Source organism: Myotis daubentonii, chromosome 3 (assembly GCF_963259705.1).
Source record: "Myotis daubentonii chromosome 3, mMyoDau2.1, whole genome shotgun sequence".
NCBI lineage: Eukaryota > Metazoa > Chordata > Mammalia > Chiroptera > Vespertilionidae > Myotis > Myotis daubentonii.
In genome coordinates, this window is record NC_081842.1 from 3,406,271 (window position 1) to 3,431,678 (window position 25,408).

General features: G+C 52.4%; 1 protein-coding gene across 6 annotated transcripts in view; it reads left to right on the plus strand.

Annotated features, from left to right (window-relative positions):
* DOP1B (DOP1 leucine zipper like protein B) overlaps positions 1–25,408 on the plus strand; it is a 60,203-nt gene that overhangs the window by 27,875 nt on the left and 6,920 nt on the right. For 3 of the 6 annotated variants that reach the window (XR_009451735.1, XM_059686417.1, XM_059686418.1), the window contains 19 exons: positions 966–1,644; positions 3,101–3,372; positions 4,374–4,526; positions 5,248–5,348; positions 6,499–6,689; positions 7,423–9,031; positions 9,747–9,858; positions 10,460–10,648; positions 11,461–11,583; positions 13,373–13,504; positions 15,326–15,381; positions 15,777–15,881; positions 15,971–16,037; positions 17,999–18,143; positions 21,743–21,828; positions 22,299–22,408; positions 22,519–22,665; positions 23,578–23,639; positions 24,298–24,426. Coding sequence is in view for 3 of the 6 variants with exons in the window: in XM_059686417.1 (XP_059542400.1) it covers positions 966–1,644; positions 3,101–3,372; positions 4,374–4,526; positions 5,248–5,348; positions 6,499–6,689; positions 7,423–9,031; positions 9,747–9,858; positions 10,460–10,648; positions 11,461–11,583; positions 13,373–13,504; positions 15,326–15,381; positions 15,777–15,881; positions 15,971–16,037; positions 17,999–18,143; positions 21,743–21,828; positions 22,299–22,408; positions 22,519–22,665; positions 23,578–23,639; positions 24,298–24,426 (4,468 nt within the window). In the remaining 3 variants the exon portion in view is untranslated. Of the gene's footprint in view, positions 1–965; positions 1,645–3,100; positions 3,373–4,373; positions 4,527–5,247; positions 5,349–6,498; positions 6,690–7,422; positions 9,032–9,746; positions 9,859–10,459; positions 10,649–11,460; positions 11,584–13,372; positions 13,505–15,325; positions 15,382–15,776; positions 15,882–15,970; positions 16,038–17,998; positions 18,144–21,742; positions 21,829–22,298; positions 22,409–22,518; positions 22,666–23,577; positions 23,662–24,297; positions 24,427–25,408 lie in introns of all 6 variants that reach the window. The other 3 variants (XR_009451737.1, XR_009451736.1, XM_059686419.1) reach the window with 2 other exon arrangements.

Consider the following 25,408-nt stretch of genomic DNA (forward strand, 5'->3'; position numbering starts at 1 on the left):
CAGTCTACAAATTTCAGTCTTCCCTAGAAAGCACCATAGGTTATATGCTGAGGAATTTTAAACTTAATGTAGTATTACCTAAGTAACAGTGTAAGAAAAGGGGTTGGTTCATTGAAGGTTGACGTTTCATTCCTCTGGAAAAGCCACACAAACACAGCAGGTCTTTGAACGGCATCATTTTGTTGTAACAGTGAGATGCCATGGGAACTTGACTCCTGTTTACATCAGTTAGTCTCTGATAAATCGCTTTATTTTTACGTCATTTTGTTTAAAGTTGCAAAATGTATTGACATTAAGTGAGGACTTACTATACACATACATATGTGTGGATGTGTTTTTATGTGTTATGTGTACGTGTTTATGAAAACTTTATTCTAGCTTTCTCCTCTTATTTTATTTCTTCATGTCTTTATTTTACCCTCAGCCCAGTTTCATCATTCATATTTTTAAATCTGTCAAACTGTTTTTAACTACTTTTTTTAAAAAAACATATTTTGATTTTTTTACCAAGAGGAAGGGAGAGGGATAGAGAGTTAGAAACATCGATGAGAGAGAAACGTTGATCGGCTGCCTCCTGCACACCCCCTACTGGGGATGTGCCTGCAACCAAGGTACATGCCCTTGACTGGAATCGAACCTAGGACCCTTGAGTCCACAGGCCGACGCTCTATCCACTGAGCCAAACCGGTTGGGGCATTGCATTAACTACGTTTTTTTAAATGCTGAAGAATCTAAATAAATAATCTGGAGAGCATGGTGGTCTGTCTGCCCGTCCTGGGGCCAGCGCCTCTGCCCGGCCTGTGTGCCATCTTCACTGGGTTATACACGGTGCACAGGGGTCCTCTTGGTGTAGAGAATCCTGATTTTAAAACCAGGAAGAGTACATTTACGGTTTGCCTAATTCAGCTAATAGTTGAACCCCCTGGTCTTACAAGATGCACATTATAAACTTCCATTTTTTGCAGAGTCCAGTAAAAGGTGAAAACGACCTAATTTTAGACACAAAGGCTGTAATCGCAGGTGATGAAGATGCTTCGTTTCCTGCACTGAAGTCTGAGGACAGCGGGATCGGGCTCAGTGCGTCGTCGCCAGAGCTCTCGGAGCACCTGCGGGTCCCCAGAGTCTCCCCGGAAAGAGACGACGTCTGGAAGACGGGCGGGAGTATGCAGAGGACGTTCTTTTGCCTCCAAGAGCTGATTGACAACTTTGCGCACAAGCACATCTTTGGGGTCCAGCTGACGGCGTCCGGAGAGGAAAGCAGGGCCGCGGAGCCCACAGGCCAGCGGGACGGGGCTGAGCCTCGGGGCCCAGAGCCCAGCCCCCGCGGCAGGAAGAACTCGTGGGACGCCAGGCCCATCAGCGTGCCCCAGTTTAAGCAGATGCTCTCAGACTGGTTCACGGTTCGAGGGTCTCCATTTAAGACCAAAAATGTGGAGGCACCATCACCTTTGCCCAGCAGCCCCGGCCAGACAAAGGGAGACTGGGCCGTGGACCAGGTGGTCCCTGACCTGGGCGGCTCCAGCGAGGCCTGCAGGGAGGCCTTTGCCGCCGCCTGCCACCTGCTGCTGGACTGCGCCACCTTCCCCATCTACCTGTCCGAGGAGGAGACGGAGCGGCTCTGGGAGACGCTCTTCCAGCCCCCCGGTGAGCGGGTGGCCCGAGGTGGCCCCTCTCGGGGATCGTGGCGCTTAGGCGGTTGATGTCTCAGAGGAGCAGGGACCATGTCGTCCAGGGAGGACTAGGCCACACGCGCTTCCTCCCGCAGTTTCTAGTCAGTTGTACGTGCAGGGCTGGCACGTGAAGGTGTTTGATGGCCAGTAGACTATTTCATGAGAGCTGGTGTTAAAGATTTATGCATTCGTCCGCAAGGGCCGCCACAAAAAAGTGCCACAAACAAGTGGCTTAAGCAACAGACACGTGTTCTCTCCAGTCCTGAGGCCAGAGTCTGAGCTCCGGGTGTGGGCGGCGCCCGCTGCCCCGCACTCTGGGGAAGGCTGTGCCCCCGTCTCCCCTCGCTTCTGCCGTGCAGCATTGTAGCTCCAGTCTTCACATGGTTCTCCCCGTGTGCCCGCCTGTGTTCAGGTCTCCCTCTTAAGGACACCTGCTTTATTGGGTTGGGGCCAGGCAGCTCTGATCCCACTGTAATGATTATATAATGGGTTAGGGCTTCAATATCGAATATTTGTGGGGCACAGTTCAAGCCATAGCGGGCAGTGTCTGGGCTCAGGCGCCCTAACGAAATACCATGGACTGAGCAGCTTAAACACTGGAACTTGATCTCCTCACAGTTCTGGGGCTGGAAGTCTGAGATGAGGGTGTCGGCATAGTCGGTTCCTGGTGACGTCGCCCCTTGATGACAGACCGCCACCGTCTCACTCGGGCTCACATCCTGGGGGGGTCTCTGATGTCCCATGTGAAGGCCCTGCACTCAGGCCCTCATCCAAACCCAGGGACCTCCCAAGGCTCCACCTCCAGACCATCCCACCAGGGGCTGGGCCTCCACATGACTCTGGACAGGTCTCACTCCGTCCATGGCAGGCAGAGAGTACTTTAAACAAAGGGAGTTGGCGGGGGAGGGATAGAGGGGAAGGTGGGGAACAAAGTGATTAGGTGGTGGAAATGAATATAGGGCGGGGCTCTCTGTCTAAGTCATTACCTTAACTTCCGCACCCTTGGTCTCCTGGCGCCAGCCGCCAGTGGCACAGACCTGGATGGAGAATTGGTCCCTCCATCTGTTTCTGCCCTTTTCAAGGCAATGCCATGTGCCCTGCCACCAGGAGAGCCCTGGGAAAACAATTTGAACCCAAACGTGTGAATGTTACTTCATGTAAAATAAGCAAGAATTTCACTGTATCTTAAGTCTTTAAAGAAAACAGACATTTTGAATCATCTCAAAGCCCTGAGGTCGAGGGCAAACGATTTGACGAGTGTATGAAAGCAGACGCGGTCTCTCTCACCCTCTGGCCGGAGTGCTGCCTGCAGCCAGGTCACCAGGGGAGGCCAGGAGGCCTCCCGATCACAGGGTGTTAAAGGCTGCGCGTCTGAGCACCGTTCTCGGGTGCGTTTGCTTGTTCCCACCCTATGGTTGGCTTCCTTCCAGGGGCCGGCGAGTCCAGTTTTCCCGCGTGGCTGAGATCCCTCATGACCATTTGCTGCTGTGGGACTGACTGCTACCTCCAGAATGTGGCCATCTCCACGCTGCTGGAAGTGATAAACCACTCCCAGTCCCTCGCTCTTGTCATCGAGGACAAGATGAGGCGCTATAAAAGCTCTGGGTACAGCCCGTTTTTCGGCAAGCTGCAGATGGTGACGGTGCCTCCCATCGCGCCAGGAATCCTGAAGGCCATCGCCGAGAAAACGGACTTCTATCAGGTATTTCCCGCAGGAGAGCGGTGGGCGGGACCTGGGTCCTCCTCTCGTACCATGTGCAGAAAGCTGTCCCCAGGGCTGTGGCTGCTCTGGTGACACCAGATTAGGACTGTGCCCGCCGTGGGCTCCTGGCATAGGGTCTGGCCCTGGAGTGAGTTTCCAGTACCAGCAGTTTAGCTGTAACTTGATCATGGGAAACCACATTCCCGTAGGTCAGAAATAAGTCCTGGGCAGGGCCATGCGCCAGGCAGTGATCAGTGTGCTCTGTGCAGAGAAGACGGCTTTGTCACATGGAAACAGATGGACCAAAAACGTTCTTTTATCTGAGTTGTCCCTAAAACACCATAATCTAGGAGACGTCCTCTCTATGACTGGAAGAATGCCTTCAGATAGCCTCCTCCCGGAAGTGGGGACCCACCTGCTTTGGAGCCGCACCCCATTGGGGCGGGTGCTCCCTGGACTCGGGGAGGAGCTGCAGCTGGCCCCTGGCCCCGCTTGTGTATGGAGCTGAGGTCAGGGCTGGGAGACGGAGGACTCACGTGGGATGCAATTTGGGTCCTGGCAGGGAGCCAGACACCGGCCGCGGCTCTGTCCACAGCAGTGGGAACAGGCAGGTTTGTGGCAGTGAAGCCGAAAGGCGATCAGAGCGCACCCTGGGTGGGAGGTGCTGGGTGGCCCTCACAGCGGTGGCTGAGGGCGTGTCTCTGGAGCGCCGGCGCCGGGCAGGCTTGGTTTGTGCTCGTTGACCCATAGGTTCGTGCTCCCGGCTGACCCCTCTCTGAAGCTGAGGGTCTCAGCTGGTGGCAAGCTCCACGTGTAGCCCGCATCATGGCCTGTGCAGGGTGACTTCTGCTGGGCTTCCTGGTTGGATTTGTTTTGTTTGTTGACGATGTTTCTTTGTCTGTTAAGGATTCTCACATAGCAAATGTAGGCAGAAGCCAGGACCTTGGTACCAGGACTGGACTTGTTCACACCTGGTTCACACCATGTCCCCTTTGTCCCAGAGGGTGGCTCGTGTGCTGTGGAACCAGCTGAACCAGGAGACCCGGGAGCACCACGTCACCTGCGTGGAGCTGTTCTACCGGCTGCACTGCCTGGCCCCGACGGCCAGCATCTGCGAGGACATCATCTGCCACGCCCTCCTGGACCCCGACAAGGCGAGTCTGCAGCCCCAGCCTCCCTCCTGCGAGGGTCCCACTGCTGGGCAGCCTGTCACTCACGGGCCCAGGGCAGACTGCATGGATTCAGCGGGGGTCATTCTGGGGCCGGTGGACATACTGGTTAGTGAGCAGAAGTGCTAGGGATATCGGGACTAGAAGGCCTCCCGCCGCACGAGCTGTCGCCTTTGGAGTCCCCAAAACATGGTTGTGTCCACCTCAGGGCTCCCCAGGGAAATCTGCCCAGACTGCCTTCGTGTTTGCGGACATCTAGGTGCCTGTGGGCCTGTAGGTGCCTGTGGGCCTGTAGGTGCCTGCGCTGCTAGAAGTGCTGGCACAGGAGGCCGAGAGGAGGCATCGGCCCCGCAGCCCTGGCTGTCCTCGCAGTGCAGTGGTGTCCTGTGCTCTGAGCCGTGGGCCTGTCACTTCCCAGGGAAGGGCATGAGCCCCACTCTCCTGTTTCCCTGCCACCACAGGGCTCCCTGTGGCCCTGGGCAGAGGCGAGTGCCGCGCTGGACTGTGTGCTTTACTGACAGCGCATAGTGTTACAGGGAGCGAGGGGAGAGGGGCAGGGTGGGCACCAGGCAGGGACCTCCTGCCCCTGCGGCACTGCCCTCCTGCTCCTGAGCTGTCCTTTGCTTCTCAATTGGGTTTCATGCGACTAAGAACAGTGTCCTGCTGGGAAACCAGGCTCCTCACGCTCGTTTATTTCCTAATCAAGGGAACCAGATTGGAGGCTCTGTTCAGATTTTCTGTCCTCTGGCACCTGACTCGGGAGATCCAGGGCAGCCGAGTGACATCACACAACCGCTCCTTTGACAGGTGAGGCTGTCTTCCTCATCATTGACCCGCAGGCAGAAGGCACTTTGCAGGGTTCCCGGTCAGCGTGCTGGGCTGGGGAAGGGAGATGCGTGACTCGGACCACCTGATCTCACATTCCTGATGCACAGCAGCCGCTCTCAGGATCCCCTAAGTGGCTTCAGGCAGGACACATGTGAATAGATACATGGTGGGGATTTCCCTGCTGTGGTTGAGGAGGAAGGAGACTCCGGTGCGAGTCACTGGGGGGGCTGTCAGAGCGTGCCCCATGGGGGGGGGGAGTAGGGAAATGGAGAAGGTCTAGTTCTCGATTGGAGTGGTGGCCACACTGGGTGTATTTACTTGTAAAGTCATCAACTGGCTTAAGATGTGAATTGATTGCAGGTACGTTATAATCCACATTGTTTTCTAAAACCCCTCCCTTGTTTCCAAAACTCTAGGTGTGGGGTCAGATACAGCCTTACTGGCAGCTCATTGCACTGCCTGGGGATTTAACCTATTGGGACGAGGCCTGGAGATCAGAACTTCGTTTGTTTGTTTATTTTTATATTTTTAAATATATTTTATTGATTTTTTTACAGAGAGGAAGGGAGAGGGATAGAGAGCTAGAAACATCGATGAGAGAGAAACATTGATCAGCTGCTTCCTGCACACTCCGCACTGGGGATGTGCCTGCAACCAAGGTACATGCCCTTGACCAGAATCGAACCCGGGACCCTTCAGTCCGAAGGCCGACGCTCTATCCACTGAGCCAAACTGGCCAGGGCTGTTTATTTTTAATATACTTTTATTGATTTCTGAGAGGAAGAGAGAGGGAGAGAATGATAGAAACATCAGTGATATGAGAGAGTCATTGATTGGCTGCCCCCTGCACTCCCCTACTGGGGATCAAGCCTGCAACCTGGGCATGTGCCCTGACTGGGAATTGAACTGTGACCTCCTGGTTCCTAGGTCAGTGCTTAACCACTGAGCCACACCAGCCAGGCCTGGGGATCTGGACTTTAAAAGCTCCCATGCTGGTTCCAGCATGAAGCCAGTGTTTAAATGCCAGGTCCTCGTTTGCTGGGGCCCACAGCCCAGCGTGGGTGAGCTCCCTGGGGGTGTCCCGCACATGGTGCTGCACGCCGACCTCAGGATGCACGTCCCCCCGCAGGTCCCTGTTCGTGGTGCTGGACAGCCTGACCTGCACGGACGGTGCCATTGGCGCGGCGGCCCAGGGCTGGCTGGTGCGGGCACTGTCTCTCGGGGACGTGGCACGCATCCTCGAGCCCTTGCTCCTGCTGCTGCTCCAGCCCAAAACCCAGCGGACTTCCATTCACTGCCTCAAGCAGGAGAACTCGGCGGGTGAGCTCCCCATGCCAGGCAGCCGGGCCAGCCGTGTCCCCAGGGTGCCTGGGCCAGGGAGGGTGGAAGGGCGTTGACCCTGCTGCCCGCCGTGACAGTTAAGGCCCTTAGACCCACTTTGTGATTTTGCCAGATTCAAACGGTGTGAAGGTACTTTGTAAACGTGTGGGGATCGAGCCTGCAACCCAGGCATGTGCCCTGGCCGGGAATTGATCCTCCTGGTTCATAGGTTGATGTTCAACTACTGAGCCACAACCAGCCAGGCTGATTGCTCGAACAGTTTACTGTTCACTTTACTTGTCTGCCTTTTGTCCATCATATAATCTAGGCTCTGGTGCTGTAGTTTCATGGGGGAATTTTATTTTTTATTTTATTTATTTTTTGGGGGAAATTTTATTAATAGTAATCTTTTTGTCTGGCTTTAAGACAAAGATCACTCTAGAACAGCGGTTCTCAACCTGTGGGTCACGACGCCTTTGGGGGTCGAACAACCCTTTCACAGGGGTCGCCTAAGACCATCGGAAAACACATATGTAGTTACATATTGTTTTTGTGATTCATCACTATGCTTTAACTATGTTCAATTTGTAACAATGAAATTGTGGTCACCACACCATGAGGAACTGTATTAAAGGGTCGCGGCGTTAGGAAGGTTGAGAACCACTGCTCTAGAATGAACATATCATAGCTCACCCTTCTGTTCTGAAGTCGCTTGTCATCTTGTGATTTTCAGAAGACTTGCATCGTTGGTTTAACAGGAAGAAAACCTCTTTCAAAGAGGCATGTGGCGTGCCCGAGGGCAGCTCGGAGGAAGGCGTGCCTCTGAACCAGTTCACCACCGTGGACCGTGAGGCCATCTGGGCCGAGGTGGAGAAGGAGCCAGAGAAGTGCTCACCGGGAAGCCAGCTGAGCGAGGAAGACCTTCCCTACTACACGGACCTTCTGGACAGAACGGCCCGAGATGCTCCCGACAGCAGCGAGCACACCGAGTCCGCAGACACGAGCTCCGTCCACACAGACAGCGAGAACACGTCCTCCTTGTCCTCCCCCTCCCACGACCCACAGGAGCTGAGCAACGAAGAGGGCTGCTGTGCGCCCATCCCCACGGGCGGCAGGGCTTACCCCCGGCCCGCAGCCTTCCTGGCGGAGAGTTTCAAGTCCAGTGCCAAGTTAAGCTTGGCGCGTGTGGACTCGGACAGGACCCAGGCCTCCGAGTCCTTCTCCAGTGACGAGGAGGCCGACGCGGAGCTCCAGGCCCTCACCACGTCCCGGCTGCAGAAGCAGCAGCGGGAGCGGCAGGAGATGATCGAGGCCTTGTTCAAGCACATCCTGCTCTACCTGCAGCCCTACGACTCCCGGCGGGTCCTCTACGCCTTCTCCGTGTTGGAGGCCGTGCTCAAAACCAACCCCAAGGAGTTCATCGAGGCCGTGTCCCGGACCAGCATGGACACCAGCTCCACCGCGCACCTCAACCTCATCTCCAACCTCCTGGCGCGCCACCAGGAGGCCCTCGTGGGCCAAAGCTTCTATGGCAAACTCCAGACCCAGTCCCCCAACGTGTGCCCCCACTCCCTGCTGATCGAGCTCCTCACCTACCTGTGCCTGAGTTTCCTGCGCAGCTACTACCCTTGTTACCTAAAGATCTCCCACCGAGACCTGCTTGGCAACCGGGATGTCCAGGTCAAAAGCGTGGAGGTTTTGATTAGGATCATGACGCAGCTGGTCGCTGTGGCCAAGTGCACGGAAGGGAAGAGCGTGGAGTTCATCCGCAGCCTGCTGCAGAGGTGCAAGGTGCAGGAGTTCGTCCTGCTGTCCCTGTCGGCCTCCATGTACACCAGCCAGAAGCGCTACAGCCTGGCCACCACGGAGCGAGGCCGGGCCCCGCGGGAAGACTGCCTCTTCGAGGAGCAGCTCATCAACTTGGGCCAGGACCAGATCTGGAGTGAGCACCCGCTGCAGATCGAGCTGCTGAAGCTCCTGCAGGTGCTGATCGTCTTGGAGCATCACCTGGGCCAGGCCCACGAGGAGGCTGAGCACCAGCCAGACCTGTCGCGGGAGTGGCGGCGGGCCCTGGACTTCCAGCAGGCCATCGGCGCCATGCAGTACGTGCAGCCGCACCCCCTCACCTCCCAGGGGCTGCTGGTGTCTGCCGTGGTGAGGGGCCTGCAGCCGGCCTATGGCTACGGCATGCACCCGGCCTGGGTGAGCTTGGTCACGCAGTCCTTGCCGTACTTCGGAAAGTCCCTGGGCTGGACAGTGACACCCTTCATTGTCCAGATTTGTAAAAACTTGGACGAGCTGGTCAAACAGTATGAAAGCGAATCAGTGAAGCTCTCTGCCAGGTATGGCGACCCCTGGATGGATTATTACTGCATTAGTGACAGGTTTGCAATGAGTGGCTGATTTGCCGGAGAAGCCAGCTGGAGGGTGCTTTGAATCAGAAGCCTGTTTAGCATTGTCAGGAGGGTGACAAGGAACTAACTGTCCAGTTCAGCTATTTTTTTAAAATATCTTTTTGTTGATTTTTTTAGAGAGAGAAAGGAAGAGGGAGGGAGAGAGAAACATCGATGCATCAGCATTGATAGGCTGCCTCCTGCACCCCCCCACACACACACACACTGGGGTTCAAGCCTACAACCTAGGCATGTACCCTGACCACGTATCAAACTGGTGACCTCCTGGTGCGTAGGTCAATGCTCAACCACTGAGCAACACTGTCCGGGCCAGATCCTCTATTTTTAATTCCACACAGCTACCCAGGCTGGCTCAGTGCTGCAGGACAAGTCAGTCACACTGTTAGTTTTGCAAAACAAATAAAAATGGAATCGCCTTCAAAGAAATTCTAAAACATCTAAAAACATTTTTTAAAGTGACTGCATGAGTCTAAAATAGCACAAAAGATGCTACCAATATTGTAACAATATTTCATTACGCAAGTCCAAGTTTGTTTAAGATAGTGATAGCTCTCTGGTTCCTATGTGTGTATGTAGGATTAAACATCTTTAGAGCCTCATTCTTAAAATTCCTCAAAACCACCTTCTCGTTTCTCCACCAAAGCATCACCGCCAAGAGGGAAAACATCGCTCCGGATTACCCACTCACCCTTCTGGAAGGTCTGACAACCATCAGTCATTTTTGTCTTTTGGAACAACCCAACCAAAATAAAAAGGTAAGTTGTTTTTTTTTCTGAGTTGGAGGCAATTTTCATAATATTGTTTTGTCTGGGTTATGACTGTTTCCAATAAGAAATGTTTGTATGCAAGTAATGCAAATGTGTATGCACATCTATGTCAGTAATGCAAGCGGGTGTGCACGTGTTTGTGGTTTTGTTCTCCTGGCCACTCCTTCCATCCTGGCCCATTGTTTCATCCGGAAAGTCAGTTGAGATAAAATGTAAAGCCACTTGCTCCGTTTTAGGCTTATATTCACTTTTTCCCACGAGCCTTTTACTCGCCCTGTGGTGTTCATGCAGTCTGTGTTGGGAGACAGTTGAGCTGTTACTACTCTGCCCTATTGGGCAGTGAATTTGAGAATGCAGCCAAGGCTGGGGTTGAATGATGGAGAGCGTCTGTGACGTGCCTCTCGGACGCACGCCCCTTCCAAAGGAGGCCCTGGGTCAGAGGCACCGGGGAGCGCCCTTCCAGACCAGCGCACCGGGGACCTGCTGGGAAGCGGCTGCCGTCCTGGGGCCCCCGGCCCTGGCCCGTCCTCGGGGAGAGGGAGCGCTGCTCCAGTGCAGCCAAGCCTCCCGCGCCCATTTCCACTTCCAGGCCGCGGCTGTGAGTGACCCCACCAGCCTGAAAAACGCCAAGAACGCCATTCTGGAGGAGCTGCCTCGCGTCGTGAACACCATGGCCCTTCTCTGGGACGTGCTCAGGAAGGAGGAGGCACAGAGGAGGCCCGTGGACCTTCTGGGAGCCATGAAGGGGTCCTCTTCCGTTTATTTTAGGACCACCAAGGTGAGAGATCTTCCTCCGCCGTTTTGTTACTTGCTTTGTCTTCATTGTCCCCAAAAAATAAAGACACATGGGATACATACACAAATAATCAAACATACGTGCTCCGTGAAACCCACGTTAAAAGGAAGTTGGGAGTAGAAATCTCCAGTTTGTTTGTTATGAGTAATTTTTCTTTTTGTTTTGTTAATCCTCACCTGAGGATATTTTTCCATTGATTTTGAGAGAGAGAGAGAGAGAGAGAGAGAGATAAGAGAGAGACACATCAATTGGTTGCCTCCCGCACACGCCCAAAAATCCATGTCATGAAAGGAGAGGGGTGAGTGATGTTGTCCAGGGCCCTGTTGCAAGCTTATTTTCAGTTGATTAATAAAATTATTTCAGGGGTACCTATTTCTAGAAAATGAAAATATCTTTCCTCATGGATGTAAGCCCCGCCTGGGCTGATTGAGATGGGCAGAGGCTGGGGATTCGGATGGGGACAGGGCTCCCTCCACTGCCCGGTCTCCCCTTTGTCACTCTCTGCAAAGCACGGGGTGGCTTCCTTCCAGCCCCCACCCTGCTCATGGCTGTGGTGGCGGTCCTCGCCTCCTAATCTCTCCCTGCTCCGCTCAGCCAGGCCTCTGTCTGCCCACCCACATCTGCAGCCACTGCACATCCAGGCCCCCCAGGAGCTCGGATTCCTGTCCCCACGGTGCTGGGGGCGCTGACCCCACTGGCATGGCCCTGCTCCAGGGTTTATGGCTGTGCTGGTCAAGTATCAGGAACAGCAGGGCCCTGACACCACTCTGCCATGACTGGTTTTTTATTTTCAGACCATACGCCAAAAAATTTTAGACTTCTTGAACCCCTTGACGGCCCACCTCGGAGTGCAGCTGACGGCCGCCGTGGCGGCGGTGTGGAGCAGGAAGAGAGTGAAGCGGCACAGTAAGGTGAAGGTGAGCTAACAAGTCCCAGCCGTCACTGAGCTCACCCGGACAGAAATACCAAGTCGTTGTCATCCAAGATGACGTCAGAGGCCGACATGGGAAAATCCTGAAGCAGTTGCACCCTTTTAAATGGAAGAGACAATGCAGCTGAGCCTCAGTACAGCCGTGTGCTGGGCGGCTGGGGCGGGAGCTCTCCCAGCGTGCTCTGCTCTCTCTGTAGTGAGTGTGTAGGACTGCTGTTTAACCGTTTCAATTCTGTACCCAGCAGCATGCATGCAGCAGTGTCTGTAACGTACATTTCAGAGGATAAGCACCTGCTATGAGCCCACCACCTGGCTAAGGAAGGGCCAGTGCCCTACCTGTGAAGACCCCTGCCGCCCTTCCCTGGTTGTGATAGCATCTTACAGCTTTTTTTTCAAATCACTAAAAAATTTTTTTAATTGATTGATTTTGAGAGAGAGAAACATCAATTTGTTTTTCTACTTATTCATGCATTCATTGGTTGATTCTTATATGTACCTTGACCAGGGATCAAACCTGCAGTCGTGACCTATTGGGACAACACTCTGACCAGCTGAACTATTCAACCAGGGCTAAATCATTTTTTTAAAGGTTTTATTTTAGGGCAGTTTTAGATTCACAACAAAATGAGAGGAAGGTACAGAGAGTTCCCATATACTCCCTTCCCATAGGCGGCCTCCCCACTGTCAGCATTCCCCAGTGACACATCCTTCCTGCCCCAAGTCCGTAGTTAATGTCAGGCTTTTTAGTTTATGGAAATAATTCTTGTCCGTGTTGGTAAGGAAGATCTACATCATCACATTTCTGGGCCCAAACTGGAGTTTGCATGTCATCCATTCTTTACCTGCTGACTGGTCCATCCGGAGATCCTCCAGGGCTCAGTTTACCTGTCTCTGCAAAACCAGCAGCCCTCTTCCTTCTCTCCGGCTCTTGACCATCCAGGGTCCTACCTTGTCCCTCCCTCAGAGGGTCTTCCCATCCCGGACACTCTCTCAGTGCCCAGGGTGGGCTCCTGCTCCCTGGGGAGGTGAGGGTGGCTGGCGGCTCAGCACAGGCACATGGCTTTGCACCTGTGCGGTCCTTCCCTGGTGATTAACCTGATACTTCCAAGTGCACATACCATGGAGTGCAGACTTCTAGCATCATCGTGCACTTCCCACATCAGGGCTTCCTGCCAAGGCCAACAGTGGAACCTGATTTACCGGGTTTTCTTCCTGCCTTTGGATCTAGAGGGCCATGTCTTTTTTAAAAAATACGTGTGTTTTTTAGTTGATTTTTAGAGAGAGAGGAAGGAGAGGGAGAGAGATAGAAACATCGATGAGAGGGAAACATCAACATCTATTGGCCAACTCCTTCACGCCCCCTGCTGGGGATGGTGCCTGCAACCCGGGCATGTGCCTTGACTGGGAATCAATCGGGTGACCTCTTGCTGCCTGGATCGACTCAACCACTGAACCACACCGGCCAGGCTTGTCTGGGTCATATGCTAGCCTGTTTCCTTCACATTATGTGTTTCTGTTCTAAAATGCTTTCTAAGCTTGAACATACCAGTCTCACTCCCCTGTCATCAAATTCACCTTTTGGTCCTAATTTGTATCAGATACTGGTTACGTTGTGATTAAATGCTTAACTCTCTCTTTATTCCCACCAATAGTCCTGACCCAGTTTTCCTTTAAATACTTAAAAGATTAAAAGAAATCTCTTTCTCCAGGGCAACTCTTACAGAATACTTAGTGCATCACTCTTACTTTTGTCTTCTCTGTTTTTTTCTTGCTAGATAGTCCCTGTGGCAAGCGCGTTCCAGCTCACCCTCGTCGACCTGATGTGTGCACTCAGCACCCTGCAGACAGACACGGTGCTGCACCTGGTGAAGGAGGTGGTGAGGAGGCCGCAGATCCGGGGGGACCAGGTCAGGAGCCTGGGGGGCCTCCCCATGAACGCGGGCCATTCTCCTAATGCCATGTCTTATAGATGTATTTGGGAGGAAAACAGGTCACAAGAGCAACTAGGAATTGGGGGTGTAAAATGCAGGTGCTCTAACTGGGCTTTGGGGAGATGGGTGAGCTGTGCCCCGTAGGCTTCGGTGTGCTGTGTGAAGGTGGGAGACGGAACACGGCCAGGGACCACCTTCGGTCCTTGCTCCCTGCTGCAGGCGCCTGCCCAGGACTGGTTCCAATCAGGACACCTTTCCTAAGAGGCAGTGGCACCTGCTTCAAGGAATTTGCAGCCTGAAGCACATCACAGATAAAGCCAGACACTAGTTAAAGGTGGTAAAGACCGATTTTATTTAGTAACCACAGTGATAGGTGAGAGAGCTGAGCTCAGTTGATTTGTGCAAAGGTAACCTGGTTGTTGTTCCATTTCGGGAAGATGAAATAGTTCCAGATGGATGGTGGTGATGGTTGCCCCAAAATGTGTACATACTGAAACCACTGAACTGTGACACTTAAAATATGGCAAAGATGGTAAATTTTATGTATATTTACCACAATAGATATTTTTATAAGGAAAAAAAAGGAATATTGCCTTTATTTCTTTTTAATATATTTTATTGATTTTTTGCAGAGAGGAAGGGAGAGGGATAGAGAGTCAGAAACATCGATGAGAGAGAAACATCAATCAGCTGCCTCCTGCACACTCCCCACTGGGGATGTGCCCGCAACCAAGGTACATGACCGGAATCGAACCCGGGACCCTTGAGTCCACAGGCCGATGCTCTATCCACTGAGCCAAACCGGTTAGAGCAAGGAATATTGCCTTTAGATATTGAGGTCATCACTCGGGATGGTGAGCAAGCGCTGGCTGTGGGACTCCACGGCGCTTGTCTGTCGGAGGTCGGGGGCTCCCATGAGTGTCTGGCATCTTGTTACCTTTCACTGTGGCTCATAAATGTGGAGTAAGTTGGCCCTGGAGGAGCGCAGCGGGTGGAGGGCCGTGGGTTCCTGCTGGATCTGCATGGTGACTGAGCGGGTCTCGGCGTCTGGAGTAGACTTTCCGCGCTGGCGGGCTGTCCTGTGGATGGCGTCACAGGCGGGCGCGCTGGCAGGCTCCGCGACAGCCTTTGTACAGACGGAGGAGGCATGCGTAGGTGTGCTTCCCTCCCGCTACTTGAATTTCTGCAAGTTTTTGCAACTTCTGCCTCCAGGCCCAAAAACAACAGCACTGGATTGTAACTGCCCGGCTGGTTTTTGGCTGCTCAAAGGACAAACTTAACGTTTTGTGGTTAGTCGGTTAATTAGCTCAACTCTGTAATTTCTACACAGAGCTGTTCCCAAGCCTGGAGGAAACCACTGCCTGAGTGACTCCAGCCACTGGAGATTTGGGAAAGTTGCCTGGGCTGACTCTGAGGGGGGTCCTTGAGCTGAGAACGAGAAGAAGTTTTCATTTCCCTTGTCGGTCGCTAGTCCCAGGTGTTCAGAAGGGTCGGCCCCAGCCCCCAGCTCTCTGTCTGGGGAGGGTCAGTGGTAATGTCCACTTTCCCTGCGTGCTTGCTAAGAGCTGAACAGAAAGCAGGTCACAGAGAAGGGCTCCCTGCAAGTGTGCTAGCGGCACTGGTGGTTAGGACCTCGTGGGATGCCTTTATTTGTGTTGCACGTGGGGGATGCTTTCACGGCTGTTACTCTGTTTAAAGACTCTGGCTCACCCCTGCTTCCTTAGGGTGCAGAGTCCGCTCCTCTGTTTGAATTCCCTTCCCACCAACTTGGGTAACGGGTTTCGCTTTACCTTTCAGAAGTCGCCGCTTGTGGACGTCCCTGTGCTGCAGTTCTGCTATGTTTTCATCCAAAGGTAGTGCAGCCCCCCACCCCCTTCTCCTCCTACAGAGCTTGCAGATGACAACTGCGCCTCTCGGCTTCACGACCGGAGCCTTACTTAGCGCAGGAAATGCCTCGGTGCGGTCCTGACTCCTTCCCGAGGCGTGGGAATGCCCTGGGCCCTCCTCTTCCTCCTGCAAGATCTCAGCTGACATTATAAAACCCGTGTGCTGTGTGCTAAACACACTGGCAACAAAGCCTTAGGGGAGGCCTGGCGCATGTGTCTGTTGTCACCGAAAAAAGAAGGAACAGATCAGTCAGCTATGCTTCCTTCCCCCGCTTTCTGACCGTCTGGACCGAAAGTCTGCTTGTGAGAGCGTTTGGTTTTGACTTGCTCATGGCCCGTTTCTTTCCTGTGTTTGGATGTAGGCTCCCAGCGACAACCTTGCAGGAGAACTTCCCCTCGCTGCTGGGCGTGCTGAGGGAGTCTGCGCAGCTGAACCTGGCCCCCCCGGGGTACTTCCTGCTTCTCAGGTGCGTGTCCAGCCTTCACATCCCCGCGGGTTCTGCTGGGAGGGTGATGCCTGCACATTCCCGGCCTGACGCTGACTGTCTCCCCACAGCATGCTCAACGACTTTGTGACACGCACGCCCAGCCTGGAGAGCAGGAAGGATCAGAGGGACCTGCAGGTCTGTGTGGGGAGTGGCGGGCTGCTACCTTCCCCAAGGGCTGTGCATCCTTTGAGGGTGCGTTGTAGAGAATCAGCACTGGGCAGAATCGGACCTGGATCTGCACCTGTGCTCAGGCCTCACTTCCTCCTTTTGCCTTCAGAGGGCTTGACCTCCCTGTGGAGGTTCCGGGTTTAGCTTGAGCACCTGCCGGGGAAGGTGCTAGCTGCCCTCTCCCACTGCGCAGGTGCAAGTGGAACTCGCCTGAAGCATGATTGCAATAAAAAGTCTATCTCTATGCATGGATTTTTTTCCTTAAACACTTTCTCTCCTCCAACCCCCTAAACCCAATTAAAGCAACACATAATCACAGGGAATTTCAAAATGCTGAAAATTAAGGTAAAACTCTCTTTAGAGTGCAATGCAACTATAAGCAGACATAATGATGGAGTTAGAAAATCACTATTTTTCAGCCAGTATAGGGACTTTTAATCCTCACTCAAAGATACTTTTTCCATTGATTTTTAGAGAGAGTGGATGCAAGAGGGAGAGACATAGAGAGAAACACCAATGTGAGAGAGACATCTATTGATTGCCTCCCACATGCCCCCAATTAGGGCTGGAGCCTGAGGTACGTGCCCTTGACCAGAATTGAACCCGGGACCCTTCAGTTTGTAGGCCAACACTCTAGCCACTGAGTCAAACCAGCTAGGGCCAGTATAGGTACTTTTAAAGGGCTTTTTTAGTCAAAGGCTTTGATGTAAGCTAGGGTATATGTGGGTTTTGTTTGGTTGTTATTTAGTTTTTTAATTTTTATCTATTGATTTGAGAGAGAGAGAAAAAAAGAGAGAAACAGAAGCACTAGTTTGTTGTTCCAGCTATTGATGCATTCATTGGTTGATTCGTGTACGTGCCCTGACTGGGGATCCACCCCACAACCTTGGCATCCCTGAGGACACTCTAACCAACTGAGCTCCCCGGCCAGGACAGCTAGGGTGTATGTTTGCGGCTTTGGTGCTGTTCTTGCTGATGGTTCGGATCCCAGGCATGTGTGAATGTTTCTGCAGGCCCCATTCTGAACCGCTGCCGCATAAGGTGCAGTAAAGCATTGGTTGGAGGCCCAGGTGGCTCCTTTGGCTTCCACCTGTGGAGAAGCATCATCATGAGCGTGCAGGCCCCTGACCTGGAGCCAGCCCCTCCCCCTTCAGAGCTTTGGCCTCGTGCACCCTCCTCGCCCCCTGCCAGGCAGGCAGGCAGGAGGGCAGGCATGCTCTCCCGTCATGCAAACACAACTGCCGGGCTCACAGTGGCGTCAGGGCTGTGCAGTCCTCAGGTATCAAGGACCCACAGCCGCGCTTCAGTGGCGACGCTCGGTGACACTGGCCCGAGAAACCTGCCAGGGTCCTGTCCCGTGAGCCCAGCCACCTGAGCAGGCGCTTCGCTGACCATACTGACCTGGATGCCTCCTCCTCCCACCCCCGTCGTGTCCACTGAACTTCTTTAATCTTGTTCCTTGTGTTATTGTTGAAAGGTGCATCTCTAGCAAGAACCCATGGTTCTAAAGAAAAGCAATCCGCTGGATGCTCTGTGCAGCTATGACATTATGTTTACGCTGTTTTAGCTCCGTCGGCCAGTGCCATAGTCACTGCCACGTGTGGCCTTTGAGCCCTTGAGAGGTGGTCCCTCTGAGTTGGTGCTGTAAGTGTGAAATCACACCGCTGTCAAAGACAGTCCCAAAAAGAATGTAAACTGCCATCAGTAATTCTGTACTGATTACACGTTGGGAAGGTTTTGGACATGTTGGTTCAGCATTACCAACTTGTTTCTTTCAACTCCCTTTTAATGCGACCCCTGAAAATGTAATCTTACCCACGCGCTCACAGTGGTGGCTGCGTTGTATTTCTACTGGATAATGCTCTTTCGGGCTCTTAGATTCTTTTTCATAATGAATTTCCTTTCCTCTGTCTCCCGATTCCTCCCAGGAAGTCACTCAAAAAATCCTGGACGCCGTGGCGAACATTGCTGGCTCTTCCCTAGAACAAACCAGCTGGCTGAGCAGAAACCTGGAGGTGAAGGCGCAGCCTCAGATCGCCCTGGAGGACTCAGACGCCGAGGAGGATGTGTGCGGTAGGTGTAGAAGGTCAGAAAGTGGTGCCCGCTGCCCGCTGGCGGGTCTAGTTTTTCCTTAAAAGTAAACTCTGCTTTCACTCCTCACAGCACAAGTCGGATGTGTAACGAACAGCAGATGACACTAACAGTGTCCTGGTGACTGTTAACCCCCCACTGAGCCTGCGTGGGTCCAGGAAGGATCTTCCCAAGACTCAGTGATAGAAATCTTTATGGGATTAGAAAACATAGGAAGTAGGGTTTGGGGGTGGGTGGCGGGGAGGGACTGTGGAAACAGTAAACCAGCAAACTGTTGTCAGGCAGGTGACTTTGTGTATTTCATTTCTGGCTTACACACCCTTGCCTCTCAGGGCCCTCGTGTTTCATCATTGTCTGCATGTGAAGACTTGAAAAGGGAGGTCACATAGACTAGGCACACCCAGCCTTATTCCTACTTAAAGCCGCCTAGGAAAATGGTCGGGAGACTCATCGTCTGCTGCAGGCCCACCGGTCAGCCAGACGTTCTAGAAGAGTCTGAATTAAATGCAGTAGTGCAGCTTGTCAATTGCCAAGGCCCTAAAGACCACTAGACAAGTATACGTATCAGAAATCCAAAAACAGCACAAAACTGTTTGCCTCAAGTGAAAAGCCAGGTTTGATACCTGTTTTAGGTACGGCAGGCGCGGTGCCCAGATGAGGTTAGTCAAGTCCTGTGAGGCTGACAGAGCCGGGGGGGGGGAGGGGGGGCGCGGGGAGGGGGGAATTGGTGCATGGCGCCTCGAGAACTGGGCTCCCGCCCGAAAGCAGGTTCTGCTCCCAGGAGGAGGGAGGGCGTGTGCTGGACACAGTGGTGCCACCGCCCATCTGTCCTGCCATGTTCGTCTGACAGCTATTTCGTGGTTTGCACGAGATACTGTACCTGGGATCCCATCACTGGCTGATGTAAACGAGCAATCATGCCTTCGCAGCAGTGCTGGTGGCTCTTCTCGAGGAAAAGAGCCCGTGTATCCCCTGGCTGATTTGTCCTCAGGTTTCTGCCGTGTGTAAGGTTAGAGAGTGACCTGCGTCTCCACCACTCAGCTGTGTCCAGTGGCGGGATTGGGCCTGGCTTTGGTGCAATAATGAACTTTAACCTCAAGACAATACTGTAGTAATTGCCCGATTTTATTTATGTATTTTAGAAATCATAGCTTTCTAAAGCTTGAGGTGAACCTTGAGCTTTTCAGTAAGACTTAATTTGCAAAGTATAGAGTACCAGAAATCGGAGTGCTTGGAGGCAAACCCAGTTTACACATCAGCCCTGTAACTCAGGAAGCAGACTGGGGCTTCGAAGTGGCGTGATTTTCTCCTGAAAGATTTTGTGCGTGCCGTGGGCGTGCAGGTCCTCATGTGTAGGCATGTGTCTGGTATGTGCCACGCGCTGTGTCCTGGACACTGGCACCACAGCAAACAAAGTGGCGGGGTCTGCACTCGTGTGGGGGCGCGGAAGATGATAATCAAAGGTTGACTCAACATAGGTGTCTTCTCAATGATGTATGAAGGGAGGTTGTCAGCTGAGGAGGGAGGGTGGTGAGGGCTATGGGGGGAGCATGTGGAAGAATTGTGTCGCAAAGTGGAAAGCAGCATGTGCCACAGAGCATGTGGCGGGATTACCTGGTAGCATCGGGTCTTTTGAGTTTCATGCCCATGAAATAAAGCAGGATCGTTTCAGAGCATTTAGCTACACAGAACTACCTAGGCTACCTAGCCAGCGTTGTGTTTCTCCAGGTGGAACTTCAGAGGGGAGAGAAGCAAGAGAGTTAAGGATGTTTGCGAGGTCAACGCTAGACCATGGGGCGTAGTGGGGGAGGTAGAGCAGTGAAGTCCTGGAGGAGCTGCTGGGCAGTTAGGGTGGTAGACTCAGGGGTTGGAGGCCTGAGCAGGATTTGCCAGAGCAGGGTTCCAGGAGTATGTGAGCAGGAAAGATAAAAAGACATGGTTCGATCTGGCCTGTGTGGCTTAGTGGTGAGTGCGTTGGCTCTCCCACCAAAGGGCTGTGGGTTCGATTTCCAATCAAGGGCATGTACCTGGGTTGTAGGTTCGATCCCTGGCCCAGTCAGGGCACGTACAAGAGGCAGGCAGTCTGTCTCACATCGATGTTTCTCTCTCTCCCACTCTAAAAAAAATGGGAAAAATTTCCTCAGGTGCGGATTAACAAAAACAAACAAACAAGCAAGCCGAAACCGGTTTGGCTCAGTGGATAGAGTGTCGGCCTGCGGACTGAAGGGTCCCAGGTTCGATTCCGGTCAAGGGCATGTACCTGGGTTGCGGGCATATCCCCAGTAGGAGATGTGCAGGAGGCAGCTGATCGATGTTTCTCTCTCATCGATGTTTCTAACTATCTCTCTGCCGGGGTCCAACCCCAGCAGGTCCAGGGGTCCCCAAAGGTGTGGACGGAATCGGCGAAGAAGGAATGACATGGAGACAGCGTTCAGTTGATCAGCAGCCTAGCCAGGATCTCTAGCCCGGATCTCCAGAGAGGTTCTGCTTCGAATCTCCAGCGAGGTTCTGTAGCCATGTTCCCTCGCTAGGTTCTCCAGCCAGGTTCTGTCCAGGCTCTCCAGTCAGGTTCAGTGTCCAGGTTTCAGTCAGGTTCTCCTGCCAATCTCTGTAGTCAGGTTCAGTCCAGGATCCCTTGCCATGTTCTCCCGCTAGGCTCTGTCTCTAGGCTCCGAGGCCAGTCCCTCTCCAGGATCCTCCGGCATGCTCTCTCCAGCGAAGTTCTTCTGTCTCCAGGCTCCGTGTAGGTTCTGTCTTCTGAATTCTCTTCTAAGCTCTGAGTGTTTCTGTCTTGTTACAACTGTATTTATACCAGTTGATTCAATCCTATCAATCTCTATTACAAAGGTTAGGGCGTTTCTTATCTCCATTCCAGGGAGAAAAGATTATGTAGTTTAAGCATGATTGTTCGTAGTTAAAGGGATTAATTACCCGCCTGGCACTTAGTTGAGGGGTTTTATTCCCTCCCTAACTTCAGGGGAAAATCCCTACCTGGGATTCAACCTTTCTCGGAGAGGTGACCTTGGTTAAAACACAGCGCCAAGAAGATGAGCAAACATATTAAGAACCGTATGCCATATATGCCAGGTCCCTTGAAACAGCAAGGATGGACCGGCTCCCGGCATCTCTCTCCCCTCCTCTCTGTAAAAAATCAATAAAATATATTTAAAAAAAAAAAAAAACAAACAAGCAAAATGGTCCTATCAAGATGCTGGGAATGGAGTTTTTGGAAATTGTGAGGCCAAGGGTATGATGGCTGGCTGAGCAGAGTAAAAGATTTTTGGAAGAGAAAATGTCAAGGGGTCAGAGGCCAGGGTGTTCAGTACATCATCCAAAGGAAGGTGGAAGTTCCAAGAATGATGCCGAGACTGGGCATGCGGAGGAAGACAGTTGGTGCTAATGTATTTGATCAAAATAGACAGATGGTTCGGTGCTGAAATGGAGCGTGTTGACAGAGAAGAATACCTACGTTACATCCCTGTACATAATCAGTGTGAAAGCGGGGGGGCTCATGACTCCCGTTCATGAGGGCTCAGTGGCGACCCATCCATCATGGTCACACACAGATGCTCCTTTGTTAGCAGATGCTGCTGCCGCTGCTTCGGCCATGGTGTCCGCGTCCGCCCCCTCGGTGTACAGCGTGCAGGCCCTCTCTCTGCTGGCGGAGGTAAGCACATGCCTGACCGTCATCCCTACGGAAGTGATTGCATCCTGAACCTTTGGGAAGATGTCTTCTCAGGTGCCAGGGTGTGTGGGCTGCGCGTCCCAGGTGGGCTCCTTGGTCTCGGCCTCCAGCTGCACCGGGAGGTTCCTGTTAGGCCAGTGATGGCGAACCTTGTGAGCTCGGCGTGTCAGCATTTTGAAAAACCCTCACTTAACTCTGGTGCCGTGTCACATAGAGAAATTTTTTGATATTTGCAACCATAGTAAAACAAAGATTTATATTTTTGATATTTATTTTATATATTTAAATGCCATTTAACAAAGAAAAATCAACCAAAAAATGAGTTCGTGTGTCACCTCTGACACGCGGTCATAGGTTCGCCATCACTGTGTTAGGCTGTTTACACCTTGAGGACTACCTTCTTGCCCCCCCCCTCGGTTCAGAAGGTTTCTCTGCTCTCCAACCCGCTCCAGGCCCTGGCGTCGCTCCTGGACATGGTCTACCGCAGCGACGAGAAGGAGAAAGCCGTGCCGCTGGTCTCCCGCCTGCTCTACTACGTGTTCCCGTACCTGCGCAACCACAGGTGCCGCGCCTGCGCCCTCCGCCTGTGCAGGACCGCAGGTTCTGGGAAATGCAGCCGGTGGCTTGCCTGGGCAGCCCCTGACCTTCACCCTCCCCTGCCGCCCCATTTAGTGCCTACAACATGCCCAGCTTCCGGGCGGGCGCCCAGCTGCTGAGCTCTCTGAGCGGCTACGCCTACACGAAGCGGGCCTGGAAGAAGGAGGTGCTGGACTTGTTCCTGGACCCGGCGTTCTTCCAGATGGACACGGCCTGTGCGCAGTAAGGAGGCCGTCCTATCCCATGTCCTCAGTCCCCACCTGGGAAGTCGTCTCGTAAATCATTCCACACCTGAGACAGCAGCAGAGTTAGCATCAGCCCCAATACTGGGACATGTCACCAACCTGTCTCACTGGGTATTCCTGGGGCAGGAATTAAGTTTTTTAAAAATACGAAGGTGCTTTATTTATTAAAAGGATTTCAGTGAAGAGCTAGTGTTACTCTGAAGGCTTACTATGGGACCACGGACTGTTAGGCACTGCCCGTCCCTGCCCTTCCCCACTCACACTGACGAGGCCTCACTGGCCTTGCAGTGCCCGGCCCTGCGCGGACAGCCGAGGTCCGTGGAGATCCAGCTGCGCGGTGAACTTCCCGCGCCTTTTTCTCGGAGGTCACAAAACCGCTCAGTGCTGTCCTCCTGGCGTGGCCGAGCGTGTCTTTATTAACGGAGGAGGAGGGCGGAGATTGGTCAGCTTGCTTTGTGTGGCCTGGGAGTCTGCCCTGCCACCACCAGCGCAGTGGCTTGCACCCTATAACCCTGTTGCCCTTTGGGGGGCCCACTGGAAGACACGTATTTGTCTTCACTGCTCCCCGTTCTTCCCATCAACACAAGTGTGAACGTATTTAAGGGCAACCTCGGAAAAGCCAGCGTACCTGACAGTTTATGTTTTCTGTTGTGGGAACTGGGAGTTACTCGCCACTCCCGTGTTACTCATTCCGTTAGTTATTCCCTGTCACGCTTATAAATGAAAAGCTCTTGCTTAGCTCTCCCTCATGTAAAAACTACTCCTTTCACTAACTTTCCAGAATGTGGTTTTTAATAGATCTTAAAGGGGCATGGTCTTTTCTTGATGCTTTTAATCAGACTGTCATCTTTTGCACATTTAACTAATTTTGCTTTTTTTAAATATCCAGTTGGAAGTCCATTATTGACCATCTTCTGACTCATGAGAAAACAATGTTTAAAGATTTAATGAGTGAGTTCTCTGTTACTTGCACGTAAGTCACACTTTGAGGGACCGACGCCACTGTCATCAGCTTTGCCCACGTAGTTCAGAGCCCCACTTGCACCTTCGTGGCACCACCTGAGCCGCAAACTGTGGTGTGATGAGTGCAGTACATCAGCACGAGACGAGGGAGCCTTCCCGGCTCCCTGTGTTGGCAGCGTTCCTTAGCAAAGCCCTTTTGCAGCTTTATTGTGGAGAAATACATTACAAAGTCATTATAAGTTTGCCATAATTTATTAGAAGAGTATCTTCTTCTAATCCCTTATCACTAAGACTCACTAAAGACATAAGTATTTGGCCCAGCCAGGGTGGCTCAATCGGTTGAGCATATGCCCATGTGCCAGGAGGCCACTGGTTCAGTTCCCAGTCAGGGCGCATGCCATCCACCCAGGCTTGTGTTGTTTCTCATCCATGTTTCTATCTCCCGCTCCCTTCCTCTCTCTGAAATCAATAAATACCAGTTTTTTCCTAAAGAAATAAGTATTTTTACAAATAAATTTGCAAGTAATTACCACATGCCTTTACTTAATCAAGATCGTGGTTTTTCGCCAGGGAAGTAAGAATTGCACTAGTGTGAATTTCCTATCATTTCTCACTAAGTGGGACTTATGTCCTGTGTTTATTCTAGGCATGCAGAGCAGTTCCTTAAAACTGTTCCCAAGTTTTGAGCAGAAAGCCATGCTGCTAAAGCGCCAGGCTTTTGCTGTCTTCAGTGGCGAACTCGACCAGTACCACCTGTACCTTCCCCTGATACAAGGTAAGAAGCCACCCCCACAGAGGCCCTGATCGGGGACCGGGAAGATCTGGAGGTGACACTGTTCCCTTTAAGCTGCGTGAGTCGGCTCCCCAGGTGCACGGCGCAGTTCCCATCCCTTCCTCGGGGTCCTGCATGGATGAGCTCTGTGCCCACATCCGGATGCCCGTGTTCAGAGACTGGCATCTGCCCCGGCCGGAATGAAACTTAAAAAAATAAAGTTTAACCCCACGGACCTCACCTCCAGGTCATTCCTTGAGTCCCCAGGTTCCTAGCCAGTCCTGCCCCCTATCCCTCACCTTTCAGTTTTCTGCTGGTTGGTTTATGTATTTTGTTCAAGGGTGGTTTTTTAAAATTTCCGTTAAAGAGAGAAATAGAACGTAATATACTTACTCCATCTTGTCCGGAACCAGAAGGAGAAACGTTCGTTTAAATGCCAGCGTGCTTGGCAGGTGTCTGAGCTGTGCATGATCCTTTGTGCTTGCAAAGGCGACAAGAAAACACCAGCGAGCCAGCTCAGATACAGAGAAGGGTGTCTCTGCAGTGCTGCAGGAATTGCAACCAGCAGGACCGTAGCTCAGCTGTTTGCTCTGGCAGTTTATGTTCCTAAGAAACCTTAAATTATGGGGAAAATCACATTGTACAACAATTATTTCAGTAAACAAGTGGGAAAGGCTGTTAGGGGCTACGGAGTTGAACTCACAACACTTTTTTCCCCTGCAGGAATTAAAATTGTCATGAGTGTCAAATATACACTTATTGAATAAATCTATTTTATTCACTCATTCCACTTCCTACTTCTCACCACCAAAATATAGTGTCACCTACCAACCAACCTATATGGTGTTGTGGTCCCATCCCTCACCAAGGCCCGTCTTTGGTTTCTGTGCCTCATATTTCATACTCTTAGGGGAAAATTTAGGTGGTCATTGGTCAGCCAATGGCTTTCTGGCTTGAGCCAAAAGTTCATGCCTTTCTCCTCCAC